Genomic DNA, 16,300 nt, shown 5'->3' with positions numbered 1-16,300 from the left:
AGTGGTCATAAACTTGAAGAGAGAACAGTTAGCATAATTGAATGCTTTGGTTCAGCCACATTCAGCTGCATGGTGTAAGCTCTGGGTAGATGGATAACTGGATTTTACCAGGGACAAGTAAAAGTTGTGAGGATCAGTAGATTGTCCTCATCAGATCAAAGGTTTGTGGAAATCAGACTGCTAGAAGGAATGGGCTAAACTGACAGGAGGTAGCGGTCAGAAAATGGACCGCATGAATTGAAATGATGGAGACATTGCAATTAAAGTCAATGAGAAACAATGATATGTGAGCAAGTGACTGAGGTAGGGTGGAGAGTAAGATTCTTGCAGGAGAGGAATACAAGGAACTGAGAGTCTAGGATGATGGATGGATAGAGAAATCACCAAGACTTAAGACAGTTGCAGTGTTGAAGAGAATGACAGTGAAAGAGGAGCTCAAATCAGTAAATGACTTCAGTAAAGAGAGAAAGCAAGTGTCAAGCCTGATAAGAAATTCACAACTAAACTTTTTCTTAAGGATTTAGGGGAAGGGGCGGGGGCGGGGTGGGGGGGTTGTTTGAAAGCAGTGAGAAGATAAAATACTTCCCAGTCCTGTTACAAGAAAACACAGACACTAGTTGAGAAGGCTGCAGATGAAGCAGTTCCTCCAAGACAGAGTCAGGGCATCTCAACCCGAGCCCAGCTGATGTTTGAGGCCTGAAGATTCTTTGCTGCTGGGGGCTGTCCTGTGCACTGTAGGATCTTTAGCAGCAACCCTGGCTTCTAACCACTAGTTGCTAGTAGCATCACCTCTAGTGTGACAACCAAAAATATCTCCAGACATTGCAAAATGTCACCAGGGAGTGGGGCAAAATTACCCCTATTGAGAACCGCTGAACTAGAGCAAGAAGGTGCAGGAAATATTCAAAGAAGAGATTTGAAACATAAGGGCGGGACCTCCCTGGTGGTCCAGTGGTAAAGAATCTACCTTCCAATGCAGGGGACACAGGTTCGATCCCTGATCGGGGAACTAAGATCCCACATGCCGAGGGGCAACTAGGTCTGTGGGCCGCAACTACTGAGCCTGCACACCTCAGCAAGAGAGCCTGTGTGCCACAAACTACAGAGCCCACACACTTTAGAGCCCGCGCACCACAACGAGAGAGAGAAAAACCCGCAAGCCACAACTAGAGAGAAACCCGCGCGCCACAAGGAAGAGACTGCACACCACAACAAAAGATCCTGCATTCCTCAACGAAGATCCCACATGCTGCAACTAAGACCCAACGCAACCAAAAAATAAATAAATAAAGGAAAAATAATAAAACATAGGGGAGTTTTGCAGATGATTAACCATGAGCCCCAGAAGGCAAAGAGGAAAAGGTGGGGATAAATTTAAGCTGAAAGTTCTTCTGTGTACCAGTCAAATCATACCACTGGCAGCTGACAGATCAAGGCTGGTCCTATCAAGGTGTTTAAAGAGGAAGTGAATTTTCTGTTTTCTGCAAAGGTGTGTCTCTGCTCTCGAAGTTGCTCTCTTTGATATCACCACTGCCTAATGAAGGTTGGTGACAGGGACCATAAGTTAACAGACCTTGGTATTCCTGTAGCTCTTAAGACTTAAGCTCTACATCAATGCAGGTCCAACTGCCAGTGATAAAATTCCATGGTGCATTGAGGTTGAAATATCCAACCAAGAATGTCATCACAAAAAGTTCTGAAAACTGGAAAAGATGCTATAAATTGAAATTAAGTTTAATCTGATTATCCTGTAAAAATAATGTTGGTGGTTTAAAATATTTTTTGAGTAATCAATACGTTCACATCGTTCAAAATTAAGAAGGTACTGAATGGTTTATAATAAAAAGACTCCTTTCACCTAGGTCTTTCAGTTCCCCGACCCCAGGGAAAGAATGATATCAGGGTTTTTTATACCCTTTCAGAGATACTCTCTGAATATACAAGCCAATATGGATACTGAATAGATTTTTTTTTAACAAATCTCTTATTTATTTATTTATTTGGCTGCGTTGGGTCTTAGTTGCAGCACTTGGGATCTTAGTTGTGGTGAGCGGGCTTCTTTCTAGTTGTGGTGTACGGGCTCTAGAGCATGCGGGCTCTATAGTTGTGGTGCATGGGCCCCAGAGGGCAAGGGTTCAGTAGTTGTGGCATGCAGGCTGTCTAGGTGTGGCAGGCGGGCTCTAGAGTGTGCAGGCTTAGTTGTCCCGCAGCATCTGGGATCTTAGTTCTCCGACCAGGGATCGAAGCTGCATCCCCTGCAATCCACCCTGCAAGGTAGATTCTTAACCAGTGGACCACCAGGGAAGTCCCATGAAAAGATATTTTTTTAATGTATTATATTGTTAGACATGATCACACCACTAACATATGCAAACAATTATAAATGATATTGTTATATACAGCAAGTTTAAAACTCATAATTTATATATCTGTATTAACAGTGTGTATAATCGATTACATATCATTTGATAGATCACACACCATAATAATTTTTTTTAATTAATTAATTAATTTTTATTTTTGGGTGCGTTGGGTCTTTGCTGCATGTGGGCTTTCTCTAGTTGTGGTGAGCGGGGGCTACTCTTCATTGTGGTGTGTTTGCTTCTCATTGTGGTGTCTTCTCTTCTTGCGGAGCACAGGCTGTAGGCGAGCAGGCTTCAGTAGTTGTGGCCCGCGGGCTCAGTACTTGTGGCCCGCAGGCTCAGTACTTGTGGCTTGCAGGGTCTAGAGCGCAGGCTCAGTAGTTGTGGCGCACAGGCTTAGTTGCTTCATGGCATGTAGGATCCTCCTAGACCAGGGCTCAAACCCCTGTACCCTGCATTGGCAGGTGGATTCTTAACCACTGCGCCACCAGGGAAGCCCTAATAATTTTTATATAGGGTCCTTCTATTACTTGTTTATAACACCGGATTCATTTTTACTGCCGCAATAAATTGAAAAGGAAAAAAAAATCATCATCACAGGTTCATTGTTGCTTCATTGGGGCAATTTTGTCTGGCAGCATTTTGGAACCACTTAAAATGATTAAGGGTCAACATAATGGTTTCACATTCCAGATAGACTGTTTAGCTTTCTCTCTCTTTGGTGATCTTTCTTTTTTTCTTTTCTTTTTTTTTTTTTTAACTTATGGCATTATAAAATTTGAGATATACTTCATACAACATAAAATTCACTAGTTTATACAATTCAGTGTGCTTCGGTATATTCACTCTGTTCTGTAACAACCATAACCACTATCTAATTTAGAACATTTCCATCACCCCAAAAAGAAACCTTGTACACATTAGCAGTTAGTCCCCAATTCCACCTTCTCCTCATTCTCTGATAATCACTAATCTACCTTCTGTCTCTATGAATTTGCCTACACTGACATTTCACATTAATAGAATCATACAATATGTGGACTTTTATGTCTGCCTTCTTTGAATTCGTGTAATATTTTCAATGTTCATCCACATTGTAGAGTATAACATTACTTCATTTTTTTATGGCTAAATAATATTATATTGTAGGGATATACCACATTTTCTTTATCCACTCATCAGATGACACACATTTGTTTTGTTTTCACCTTTTGGCAGTTATGAACAATGCTTCTATAACTATTTGTGTAAAAATTTTTGTGTGAACACACATTTTCAATTCTCTTGGGTATACACCTAGAAGTGGAATTGCTGACTCATATGAAAATTCTGTGTTTAACTTTCTGAGGAACTGCCAAACTGTTTTCCACATCAGCTGCACCATTTTACATTTCCACCGGCAATGTATGAGAGTCCCAATGTCCAATTTCTCTGCATCCCTGTCAACACTTGTTATTGTCTAGTTTTTATTTTTTAATCTTTTTTAACTTTTATTTTATATTGGAGTATAGTTACGGTTTTGAAAAATTATTATTATAACCATCCGAGTATGTGTAAAGTGGTATCTCATTTGTGGTTTCCGTTTGCATTTCCCTAATGACCCATGATGTTGAGCATCTTTTCATGATCTCATTGGCCATGGGTATATTTTCTTTGGAGAAATGTCTATTCAAGTCCTTCCCTCATGTTCAAACTGAACCATTTGGGGTTTTTTCCTTGAGTTGTAAGAGTGTTTTATATAATCTACATACTAGACTCTTGCAAATATTTTCTCCTATTCTGTAATTTGTATTTTCACTCTGTTGATAGTGCCCTTTGATACCCAAAATCTTAAAATTTTAAAATTTGGGTCGGGGGGGGGGCTTCCCTGGTGGCACAGTGGTTAAGAATCCGCCTGCCAGTGCAGGAGACATGGGTTCGAGCCCTGGGTCCGGGAAGATCCCACATGTCGCAGAGCAACTAAGCCTGTGCACCACAACTACTGAGCCTGCACTCTAGAGCCCGCGCACCAAGAGCCCGTGGTCCACAAGAAGAGACGCCGCCACAATGAGAAGCCTGTGCACCTCAACGAAGAGTAGTCCCTGCTCTCCACAACTAGACAAAGCCCACGCACATCAATGAAGACCCAATGCAGCCAAAAATAAATAAATTTTTTTTTTAAAAAAAGAAAGAGCTTTTTTAGCAGCATCTGCTCACCACACCACCTTCTGCTCCTCCCGTCGCCGTCCGGAGTCGCTGCCTGTGCAGCTCCAGCCGCCTGGCTCCCCGTGCTAGCCACCGATATTTGGCGCTCATACAACATGGCAGACATCGACAATAAAGAACAGTCTGAACTTGATCAAGATTTGGATGACGTTGAAGAAGTAGAAGAAGAAACTGGTAAAGAAACAAAAATCAAAGCGCATCAGCTGACTGTTCAGATGATGCAAAATCCTCAGATTCTTGCAGTCCTTCAAGAAAGACTTGATGGTCTGGTAGAAACACCAACAGGACACATTGAAAGCTCGCCTAGGGTAGTTAAAAGACGCGTGAATGCTCTCAAAGACCTTCAAGTTAAATATGCACAGAGAGAAGCCAAGTTCTGTGAGGAAGTTCATGATGTTGAAAGAAAGTATGTTGTTCTCTATCAACCTCTATTTGATAAGCGATTTGAGATCATCAATGCCATTTATGAACCTACAGAAGAAGAATGTGAATGGAAACCAGATGAGGAAGATGAAATTTCAGAGGAACTAAAAGAAAAGGCCAAGATTGAAGATAAGAAAAAGGATGAAGAAAAAGAAGACCCCAAAGGAATTCCTGACTTTTGGTTGACCATTTTTAAGAATGTTGACTTGCTCAGTGATATGGTTCAGGAACATGATGAACCTATCCTGAAGCACTTGAAAGATATTAAAGTGAAGTTCTCAGATGCTGGTCAGCCTATGAGTTTTGTCTTAGAATTTCACTTTGAACCCAATGAATACTTCACAAAAGAAATGTTGACAAAGACGTATAGGATGAGGTCAGAACCAGATGGTTCTGATCCTTTTTCTTTTGATGGACCAGAAATTATGGGTTGTACAGGGTGCCAGATAGATTGGAAAAAAGGGAAGACTGTCACTTTGAAAACCATTAAGAAGAAGCAGAAACACAAGGGACGTGGGACAGTTCACACTGTGACCAAAACAGTTTCTAATGACTCTTTCTTTAATTTTTTTGCCCCTCCTGAAGTTCCTGAGAGTGGAGATCTGGATGATGCTGCTGAAGCTATCCTTTTTTTTTTTTTTTTTTTGCGTTATGCGGGCCTCTCACTGTTGTGGCCTCTCCCATTTGCGGAGCACAGGCTCCGGACGCGCAGGCTCAGTGGCCATGGCTCACGGGCCCAGCCACTCCGCGGCATGTGGGATCTTCCCGAAACGGGGCACGAACCCGCGTCTCCTGCATCGGCAGGCGGACTCTCAAGCACTGCGCCACCAGGGAAGCCCTGAAGCTATCCTTGCTGAGGACTTTGATATAGGTCACTTTTTATGTGAGCGCATAATCCCAAGATCAGAGCACATAATCAAGATCAATATACTTTACTGGAGAAGCTATTGAAGACGATGATGATGATTATGATAAAGAAGGTGAAGAAGCGGATGAGGGAGGGGAAGAAGAAGGAGATGAGGAAAATGATCCAGACTATGACCCAAAGAAGGATCAAAACCCAGCAGAGTGCAAGCAGCAGTGAAGCACGATGGTCTACCTTCTGCTTCCCTAGAAAGAATGAATTTACATCATTTGACAAGCCTATTTCAAGTTTTTTGTTGTTTGTTTGCTCATTTCTGTTTTGCAGCCTAAAATAAAAGTGTCAAGGGCTTCCCTGGTGGTGCAGTGCTTGAGAGTCCGCCTGGCAATGCAGGGGACACGGGTTCGTTCCCCGGTCCAGGAAGATCCCACATGCCGCGGAGCGGCTGGGCCTGTGAGCCATGGCCGCTGAGCCTGTGCGTCTGGAGCTTGTGCTCCGCAACGGGTGAGGCCACAACAGTGAGAAGCCCGCGTACTGAAAAAAAAAAAAAAAAAAATGCCAAATATAATTTTTAAAAAAAAAGAAAGAAAGAAAGAGAGAGAGAGGAAGAAAGAGAGAGAGTGCTTGCTTCGGCAGCACATATACTAAAATTGGAATGATACAGAGAAGATTAGCATGGCCCCTGTGCAAGGATGACACGCAAATTTGTGAAGCGTTCCATATTTTTGAAAAACAAATGCCGTATGCTAACACGTATATATGGAATCTAAAAAAAAAAAAAAAGGGCTTACCTGGTGGCCCAGGGGTTGAGAGTCCGCCTGCCGATGCAGGGGACACGGGTTTGTGCCCCGGTCCAGGAAGATCCCACATGCCGCGGAGCGGCTGGGCCCGTGAGCCATGGCCGCTGAGCCTACGCGTCTGGAGCCTGTGCTCCGCAACAGGAGAGGCCACAAGTGAGAGGCCCACGTACCGCAAAAAAAAAAAAAAAAGGTTATAAAGAACCTAGGGCCAGGACAGGAATAAAGACACAGATGTAGAGAATGGACTTGACACAGAGAGGGGGAAGGGTAAGCTGGGACGAAGTAAGAGAGTGGCATGGACTTACATATACACTACCAAATGTAAAATAGATAGCTAGTGGGAAGCAGCTGCACAGCACAGGGAGATCAGCTCGGTGCTTTGTGACCACCTAGAGGGGTGGGATAGGGAGGGTGGAAGGGAGACGCAAGACGGAGGGGATATGGGGATATATGTATATGTACAGCTGGTTCACTTTGTTATACAGCAGAAACTAACACACCACTGTAAAGCAATTATACTCCAATAAAGATGGTAAAAAATAAAATAAAATAAAATAAAAATAAAAATAAAAATACACCTTTAAAAAAAAAGAGAGAGAGAGGAAGGAAGGAAGGGAGGAAGGGCAGAAGGGAGAAAGAGAAAGATAAAGAGAGGGTTGGAAAAATTGGATCACTGTAAACAAAAGAGATTAAAGAGATAAAATGAGAAAAAGCAATCTTGGTGCTTGATTAGACCCCGATTTTAACAAAAAATTTAAACGATTTTTGGGACAATAGTGGAAATTCGATAATGAACTATTAGGTAGTATTAGGCAATTATTGTTAAAGTTTAGGTGTGATGATGGTATTGTAGGAAATAATATTGCAGTTATATAAGAAAAGCCATTTTTTAAGAGATGCATGTTGAAACAGTTATGCAATATCAGAATATTTCAATTTAATTTAAAACACTTCAGCATTATACCAGACTCTTTTTTGTGTGCATGTTTAAAGCAAACACTAAAACTCTGTATGTTAAAAAAAGCTATCACTGCAAATAATGACCTTTTTGGACAGTCCTGCCACACTGTCAAAACAATATAAACTATTCTGTGTGTTTGCTTTTACTTTACTTTTATGAAAAGTTTGTGTGATCTCAACACTTTAGTTCTTAGTTAAAACAAGCAAGTTGGGCTTCCCTGGTGGCGCAGTGGTTGAGAATCTGCCTGCTAATGCAGGGGACATGGGTTCGAGCCCTGGTCTGGGAGGATCCCACATGCTGCGGAGCAACTAGGCCCATGAGCCACAGCTACTGAGCCTGCACGTCTGGAGCCTGTGTTCCGCAAAAAGAGAGGTCGCGATAGTGAGAGGCCGGCGCACCGCGATGAAGAATGGCCCCCGTTTGCCACAACTAGAGAAAGCCCTCGCACTGAAACGAAGACCCAACACAGCAAAAATAAATTAATTAATAAACTCCTACCCCCAAAAAAACCAAAAAACAAAAAAACAAGCAAGTTTTGAGTGACTGGACATTAATCTTGGGTCTGCTCACTTGAGCTCTGTATCTGCAATGCCAGAGGCTTGCCGGGGGCACTGGAGCCTAAGTGGTTAGAAGTGTTAATCAGTCAACTTTAAATCCCAACTCTGCCTTGTGCCAGCTGACTGGTTCACCTTGAACAAGTTACTCTACCACTCTCAGCCTCAGTTTTCTACAAAATGGAGGTAATAATATTAATTATTCTTCAGGTTGCTGTAATAAGTGAGATAAACTATGTTGATTTCTTAGTACAGTGCTTGATACATGGTGAGGACCCAAAGGTATTATTATTGCTACAAGACCTTGGGTGGGCCACACAACTTCTGCCTCTGTGAAACCAAGAAATTGGATTAGATTATTTCTAAACTTGCTTCCATCTCTCTGTCGGTGTAAGTGACTTCCCCTCCCTGAGCCTTCATGTCTGCATTTAAAATGAGGAGACTAGGGGCTTCCCTGGTGGCACAGTGGTTAAGAATCCACCTGCCAATGCAGGGGACATGGGTTCGAACTCTGGTCCGGGAAGATCCCACATGCCTCAGAGCAACTAAGCCCGTGTGCCACAACTACTGAACCTGCACGCCACAACTACTGAACCCACGCGCCTAGAGCCCGTGCTCTACAACAAGAGAAGCCACTGCAATGAGAAGCCTGCGCACCACAACGAAGAGTAGCCCCCGCTCACCACAAGTAGAGAAAGCCCACGTGCAGCAATGAAGATCCAAGGCAGCCAAAAATAAATAAATAAATAAATATATTTTAAAAATGAAAATAAAAGTAAAATAAATAAAATGAGGAGACTAGAGGAATTCCCTGGCGGTCCAGTGGTTAAGACTCAGGTTTTCACTGACAAGGGTCTGGATTTGGTTCCTGGTCAGGGTACTAAGGTCCCTCAAGCCGCTCGTCATGGCCAAATAAATAAATAAAAACTTTTAATAAAAATAAAAATAAAATGAGGAGACTGGAGATACCATCCATAAAGGATACTCTTCTAAACTTCCATGAACACAGATCTGAACAGGGGAGTTAGACTCAATTAACCAAAACCTCCTCACCTGCTAAGACTGAGAAGGAAAGCTTGGGGAGAGGAAAGATACTTACATATTTTCAACTCCTCCCAAAGTCTGCCTGAGTTTTGATGCTTTATTAAATGAGAAAATGTGCATAAAATGGTTAGTACATAGATGGTATAGCTGGTATGGATGACACCATGATGATAGTAGAGATGGTATGATGATGATAATGAGGAGGGAACTAGGAAGATTGCTCTTTTCCTTTGTCAGGAAGTCAGTAATAAAAAGGTATCATTTCCCCATAAAATGGATAGCGATTATTGAAGCTAACTTAAAAAATATATAAAAATATATAGGAAGGGGACTTGTCCTATCAGACATTAAAACTTAAAAGTGTTTATAATTAAAACAGTGTGGTACTGACGAATGAATAGACAGACTGAGGGAACAGAATAGAAAACGCAGAAATAAAATTTAATGCATAAGGAAATTTAGCATATAATAAAGGTGGCATCTAACATCACTGCAGCAAAGATGAGATTTTTAATAAACGGTGCTGAGACAACTGCGTAGCCATTTGGAAAAAGGTAAAATTAGATCCATAGGTCATACCATATGTGAGAATAAACTCCAAACGGATCAAGAACCTAAATGTAGGGACTTCCCTGGTGGCACAGTGGTTAAGAATCTGCCTGCCTGCCAATGCAGGGGACATGGGTTCGAGCCCTGGTCTGGGAAGATCCCACATGCCACGGAGCAACTAAGCCTGTAAGCCACAACTACTGAGCCTGTGCGTCTGGAGCCTGTGCTCTGCAACAAGAGAGGCCACGACAGTGAGAGGCCTGTGAACCGCGAGGAGGAGCGGCCCCCGCTTGCCGCAACTAGAGGAAGCCCTCGCACAGAAACGAAGACCCAACACAGCCAAAAATAAATTAATTAAATAATTAAATAATTAAAAAAAAAAAAAAAAAAGAATCTGCCTGCCAATGCAAGGGACATGGGTTCAAGCCCTGGTCCGGGAAGATCCCACATGTCATGGAGCAACTAAGCCTGTGCGCCACAACTACCAAGCCTACACTCTAGAGCCCGCACGCCTAGAGCCCGTGCTCTGCAAAAAGAGAAGCCACTGCAAGGAGAAGCCCGCGCACTGCAACGAAGAGTAGCCCCCGCTCGCCACAACTAGAGAAAGCCCGTGCTCAGCAACGAAGACCCAACGCCGCCATAAATAAATAAATAAATAAATTTATTTTTTAAAAAAAGAAAAAGAACCTCAATGTAAAATATGAAACTACACAGCTATTGGAAGAAAACATGAGTGAACTTCCCTTTAACCTCAGTGTTCTATGATTCAAAATCCAAAGGCAATAATAAGAGAATAAATCTGACTATGTAAAACAACTGTATGCAAAAAATACCATAAACAAAACCAAAAGACAACTCACAAACTAGGAGAAAATTCTTGCAACATACATCACAGATAAAAGGGTAATATTCTAATACATAAAGAACTCTTGAAAGTTGAGGGACAAATCCAATAGAAAAATGGAAAAGAGACATGAACAGACAATACACAAAAAGACATAAATATATATGTTTAAACATTAAAAAATTTAAACTAACTCATAAATAGAGAGTTCACTTAAAGAGACTCTCTATGGACAAATCTGGGACAATTTGAGTAACAAAATAATGATAGCAATAGAGTAGAACACACAGAATAAAATAAATAGCCATGAGCTCATACTGATAAAAATGAATAATTGAATAAATAAATTGAATGAATAATGGAAGAAGAGAGAAAGATCTTCCTTAGAGTAGAATTCCAATTAATAAATGTAGAAGGAATGATGGCAATAGAAAACCATTTGACAAATAGCATGGTAATACTTGTTGCTGGCAAGAAAGCATTAGGAGAAGCAAGGTACTTAGTCTCAAAAAAATCTCCCCACAAGACACTCTTTTTCATTACAAAGAGATAGAAAGTGATTTTACAGTGGAGAAATCCAGCAAATATCACCTGATAAACAGTGATTGAGGTTAACATCACCAGTAATGAGACATATTGACATCATGTATTGTACCTTCAGATATGATGAACTGAGATGAATGCAACATCACTTCTGTGATATTTTTGCCAAAATCTATAACCTTAATTTAATCAGGAGAAATGTCAGACAACCCAGTTTGAGTTATGTCTACAAAGCAGCTGGCCAGTATTCTTCAAAAATTTCAATGACTGAAAGTAAAAGACAAAGACTGAGACGTTATCCAGATTAAAAGAAGATAACAATTAAATGCAATGTATAATCCTGGATTAGATCCTTGCCCAGAAAAGGGTTATTAGTGAGACAATTGATGAAATTTAAATAAAGTCTGCAGATTAGTTCACAGTATGTCAATTTCCTGGTTTTCATGATTATACCTGTGGTTATGTAAGCCAAAAATACTTAGGGAAGCTGGGTGAAGAGAATTCTTTGTACTACTCTTACAACTTTTTAAAAAAAAATAAGCTTGGGGGCTTTCCTGGTGGCACAGTGGTTGAGAGTCCGCCTGCCGATACAGGGGATACGGGTTCGTGCCCCAGTCCAGGAAGATCCCACATGCCATGGAGTGGCTGGGCTTGTGAGCCTTTTGAAAAAGGTTTCCTCATCCAAGGATCTCGAAGCAATTTCTTACAAAACCCGAGTAGTGTGAAAAAAAAAAAAAAAAAAAAAAAAAAAAAGTAGATGTTATATGTGTTTAGCTCTATCAATAGCAGACACATTCAAATCTTGAAATCTTGCCCTGGGGTAGCAATCTTCATAAAAATGTTTTTCAATTACCTTTCCTAACATAAAACTGTGGTTGAAGGTTCACATCAACCTTTCCATCACAAAGTATTATGGGAAAAAAATTTTTATGAGGAAGCTAAGTTTAAAATTGCAAAATACAAATAAAGCTCATATTCACCTCAGAAATTACCACCATGATTGGGAACGAAGTAGATAGATTTGGGAGGTCTTGGCTATGAAGATATAAGGAAATATCTAAATCAATGGTGGCGTAATGGTTAAGAATCTGCCTGCCAAGGCAGGGGACACGGGTTTGAGCCCTGGTCCGGGAAGATCCCACATGCCGCGGAGCAACTAAGCCCGTGCGCCACAACTGCTGAGCCTGCACACTAAAGCCTGCAAGCCACAACTACTGAGCCTGTGAGCCACAACTACTGAAGCCCACGCGTCTAGAGCCCGTGTTCCACCACAAGAGAAGCCACCGCAATGAGAAGCCCGTGCACCGCAACAAAGACTGGCCCCCCGCTCGCTGCAACTAGAGAAAGCCCGCGTGCAGCAACAAAGACCCAATGCAGCCAATAATTAATTAATTAATTAATTTTTAAAAAATTAGGGAACTAAGTCAAATAATGCTTAGTTCCCTAAGATTAGTAGGGAACTAAGCATTATTAAAAATAAAATTGACAGAGCTCTCAGGGAGGAGTGAAGCAAGGAACTGTGACTTTTCATTATAACCCCATCTGTGCCTATATTACTTCAATAGTATTACATAGGGCAGAGAAAAGTAAGAGTGCGGAAAACATTCAAAATAAAAAGCCTACTAATTATGTAGACGATTCCAGTTTTTTCTGTTCCATCAGAATCCACTTGGAAAATATATAAAGGGACCAAGGTCAATAAAAGCTTATCTGGTGACTGAAAATCTTCAAAAGGACTGACGCGTCGGAAGGAGTCTGAAGTTCGGAGGTCTGGTGGGCATACGGCACGAAGATGCGGAAGGTCAGAGCTCGGGCTGCCCGCGTTGCTAGGCCGGGGCCACCACAAACCCTCGCTGGGGGCGGGGCCACTTGACGTCACAGAGACGCTCCGCCTCCTTACGTCGCGCACTCGGGAGGCCAGAAGGTTTCTGGCGGCATCGGCGCCATTTTGCCGGAGCCTGCGACCGAGTGGGAGTGGAGTGGGGCGGCTGTTGTTGCCGACTCTTTCCTCCTCCCCACGGTCCAGTCAGCTGGTTGATTAGGCCATCGGCCCTCAAGCCGAGACCTGTCTCTTATTTAGTTCTGGGGAGTGCCTGGCCGACATGAGTGATGTAGAGGAGAACAACTTCGAGGGCAGAGTGAGTACAAAGCCGCGGGAGCCGTCTTCGGCGGCGGCCCGATGCTCGGGGGTTTCTCTGGGACGAGCGCGGTCGGGCGGGGTTGCGGGGAGTTCTGCGGGGGCCCGCGGGGAGCAGCCTCTGGAGCCATCGAGGTCGCTTCTTCACATCCCAAGATGGCTTCTGGGTTACACTCTTGCCCCAAACACCACGGATAACCTCCCCTTCCCCCTTTCTTTGGAGACTGATAGCTGGACCCCTGGGTCCGATTTCCCCCAGCGGTGCGCCCTGCCTTCTCCCCACCCCGAGGCTTCCTTATCTCTGTTCCGAGGTGTGGGTCCCGGTGGGGCGGGAGGAGACGGCAGGGAGTTCCCCCCGGCCGGATAGTGGTAGGTGCTTCCTGCGGTGGCGTTTCTGGCGACCCCGAGCATCGTAGAGGGTCTCGGGGTCAAAAGTGCGCGGGGCTGCTGTCCGGGCGGGGAGAAGCTGGCGTGGGACTAGCTGGGGCCTGTGTCTCCTTGGCTCTCTATTGCAGTGAGCGGCCGCGTCTCTGTTGGAACCGGCGGCGTTGCGTCTATAAAGGCGAAAGCCTTGAGGTTGAAGGTGGGAAGAGCCTAATGAAGTGGTTAGTCAACGACCGCACCGACCCTTAAGCGTTCTTAAGACGAGAGCTGTGAGGGGAAAACTACGCGAGGAGCCCTTTTCCTTTAATGTCCCTTCTGCTTTCCTTTCACTTCAAAATGAATGTGGAAATGCTATAACGCCTTATTTTTCGAATTCCTTGATGTTGGGCTTTTTTTTTCTTTCTCTTCTTTATATCTCACCTTTTAATGCGTTTCTTCCTATGACCTTTCACCTCAACACTGACCACTCCTTTACAGGTTTTTACGGTAAAAAAACAAAAAAACAAAAAAGGGAATCTTCAGTCTTAATCTTACATAACTGAACAAATTTCATGGCTCAGTATTTTTACAGTAGTTAATGCTATGCTATTCTCTTAACGCAAAACGTTACCTGAAAATTACAGGCCCTCTGTCTTCCATTTCTCTTCTCAACCCATCCCCCAGCAAAGAGGGCTCAAAGTTTTTCATTATTTTGGATGTGATGAATATAAACATCACAAAGATATGTTATCCTCAGTTTAAAGATACTAGAACGTTTAGCAATGATTGGGTTATATTTCCGAAATTACCCTCGTAGTAAAAATTGTTGTGAGCTAGTGTAGAACCCTGAAAAGAAAACAGTCCCCAGGCAGCATTTTCCGGCTCTTGTGTTGGCATTCTGGTCACTAGGGGAAACTCATAAAAAAACACTTCAGGTGTATGCTGGATGGAATGAATTTTGTCTTTTTATAAGAAGTTCATAAGATAAGCATCTGGAACCAGACAGTTAAATCAGAAGGTCAATTTAGGGTTTTCTTTTTGAGGTTAGAGACAAAGAAAGCTATCTTTAATGCCTTTAAGATTGGATTTCTCTAATAAAATCTGGAGCGTAGATATTAATGAATAGTTGAACCTGCTCATTTTTTAGGATGGAGTATTGATTGTCGCAACAGAAGTTTTTAAAATCATGTAATGGTATTTAGGTGGTCGATAGTCATAAGCTGCTTCTTGTTTTGAAAATGTTAGGTAGTTATGGGAAGAGATTTTGCTGTCTGTCAATCTTCAGTTAACTTCAGTACAGTTTTGGGCAGTTAATGTTTATTTTGGTTTGTGGTGAAGTGAAGAGGACTACTGTTTTGGACCTTGTTTTCCTTTAAGTTCTTATTTTTTTATGTAGTCATCAGGTTGAATTTGTCTAGTTTTAGATAATTGTTACCTTACCCATCTGAGAAAGAAAGAAATGTAAGATTCCCACCCAGTCTTAAGCTAAAATGCATGTAGGCATTAACAATTTATTTTAATAGAAAAAGGTTTTCACCTTTTGCTTGTTTTTTAGAGTGTTTGTGGTCATAGAAAATATTTTTTCACATGTGATACCCAAATGTGTTTTAGTATTAATGAACTCCGATTGTATAATAAATACATTCACCTATTACCTTTTCTTTTTTTTGGTAGGTTGAGGTATTTGTCTTTATTCATAATTGGGTGAAGAATTAAAATGCCAGAAACTTTTCTGAGGGTGTATGCTTTGTCGTTGTTGTTGTTGTTCTCTTAAAGCAGTTTCATATTCACCACTGCTTTTGGTTTTTAAACTATAGTGATCTTTTATCAACTAACCACAAACCAGCAATTTAAAAAGGTTTTATAGAATACAGTTGTTGTGTTATCTTTGCATCTAAATGTAGTAATCTTTTAGAGAGCCTCAGAAAAAGGATTTTCAAATGATGTTTCTGAGGTGTTTTAAGTAGTTATTATACTTCAAACTTTTTGACTAAAACAAATTAGAGAAAACATAGGTCAGTATTCAGATTTCATTTGCTTTACGTACAGAATAAACAACACATTTTAACCCCATCTTATTGAAAAGATATTTAAAATTAAAGGGTAAGTTCCTAGAGACTGCAGAACATATTAAAGAATGAGGACTCGTACTAATAGTTACTACTTCTGTAGCATTTTAGGATCTCCTCCCCTCCCCGCCATCTTTGACATATTTTCTCATATACTGCTCATAATCTTGCAAGGACTGGAGAACTCTTAGCATTTTAAGAAATTAAAAACTGAGACCCAGAAGACCATGCAGCCAGAAATCTGAGATTTACAAGTCCCAGTCCATTGCTTATTGTATACTTAAACTATGCTGTGTATGTATTTTGATTACTTTTTTTAAAGGAGCACACTGCACTTCAGTGTCTCAGAGCCATTAATGGAGTTTGCTGAAAACAATGACAGGAGCTTAATTTTCCATTATATATTAATATTTCTTGCATTTTCAAAGGACTGGAGTAAAAGAGCTTTAGGAAAGAAAATATAATTGGCTGAATTTTGTTATAAGTAACCCTAACAATTAACCAACCAATTTCCCTTCTGCCTGGGGTGAAACTGTTGAGCATCCACTACCTTTTTAGTAAAGGCCAGGTGTTCTTGAGGGAA

General features: G+C 41.7%; 2 protein-coding genes across 4 annotated transcripts in view; both read left to right on the top strand.

Moving 5' to 3' along the window:
- The first annotated feature begins 4,648 nt into the window (after positions 1 to 4,648).
- Positions 4,649 to 6,075, top strand: LOC103085368 (nucleosome assembly protein 1-like 1). The gene is given in 3 exon segments (XM_082931356.1): positions 4,649 to 5,602; positions 5,823 to 5,912; positions 5,914 to 6,075. Coding segments are annotated over 3 exon segments (1,191 nt in total). The 5' UTR covers positions 4,649 to 4,663.
- Positions 6,076 to 13,092: 7,017 nt separating this feature from the next.
- The window catches only part of TRA2A (transformer 2 alpha homolog), a 21,515-nt gene continuing 18,307 nt past the window's right edge, over positions 13,093 to 16,300 (top strand). Inside the window, exon 1 of one of the 3 annotated variants that reach the window (XM_007447456.1) lies at positions 13,093 to 13,286. In XM_007447456.1, the coding sequence (XP_007447518.1) occupies positions 13,251 to 13,286 (36 nt within the window). In that variant the 5' untranslated portion in view covers positions 13,093 to 13,250. The remainder of the gene's footprint in view (positions 13,287 to 16,300) is intronic. The other 2 variants (XM_007447457.1, XM_007447458.1) reach the window with 2 other exon arrangements.

This window comes from Lipotes vexillifer, unplaced genomic scaffold (genome assembly GCF_000442215.2).
Source record: "Lipotes vexillifer unplaced genomic scaffold, Lipotes_vexillifer_v1.1 scaffold474, whole genome shotgun sequence".
Lineage (NCBI taxonomy): Eukaryota > Metazoa > Chordata > Mammalia > Artiodactyla > Lipotidae > Lipotes > Lipotes vexillifer.
This window is presented reverse-complemented; position numbering and strand designations above follow the sequence as displayed.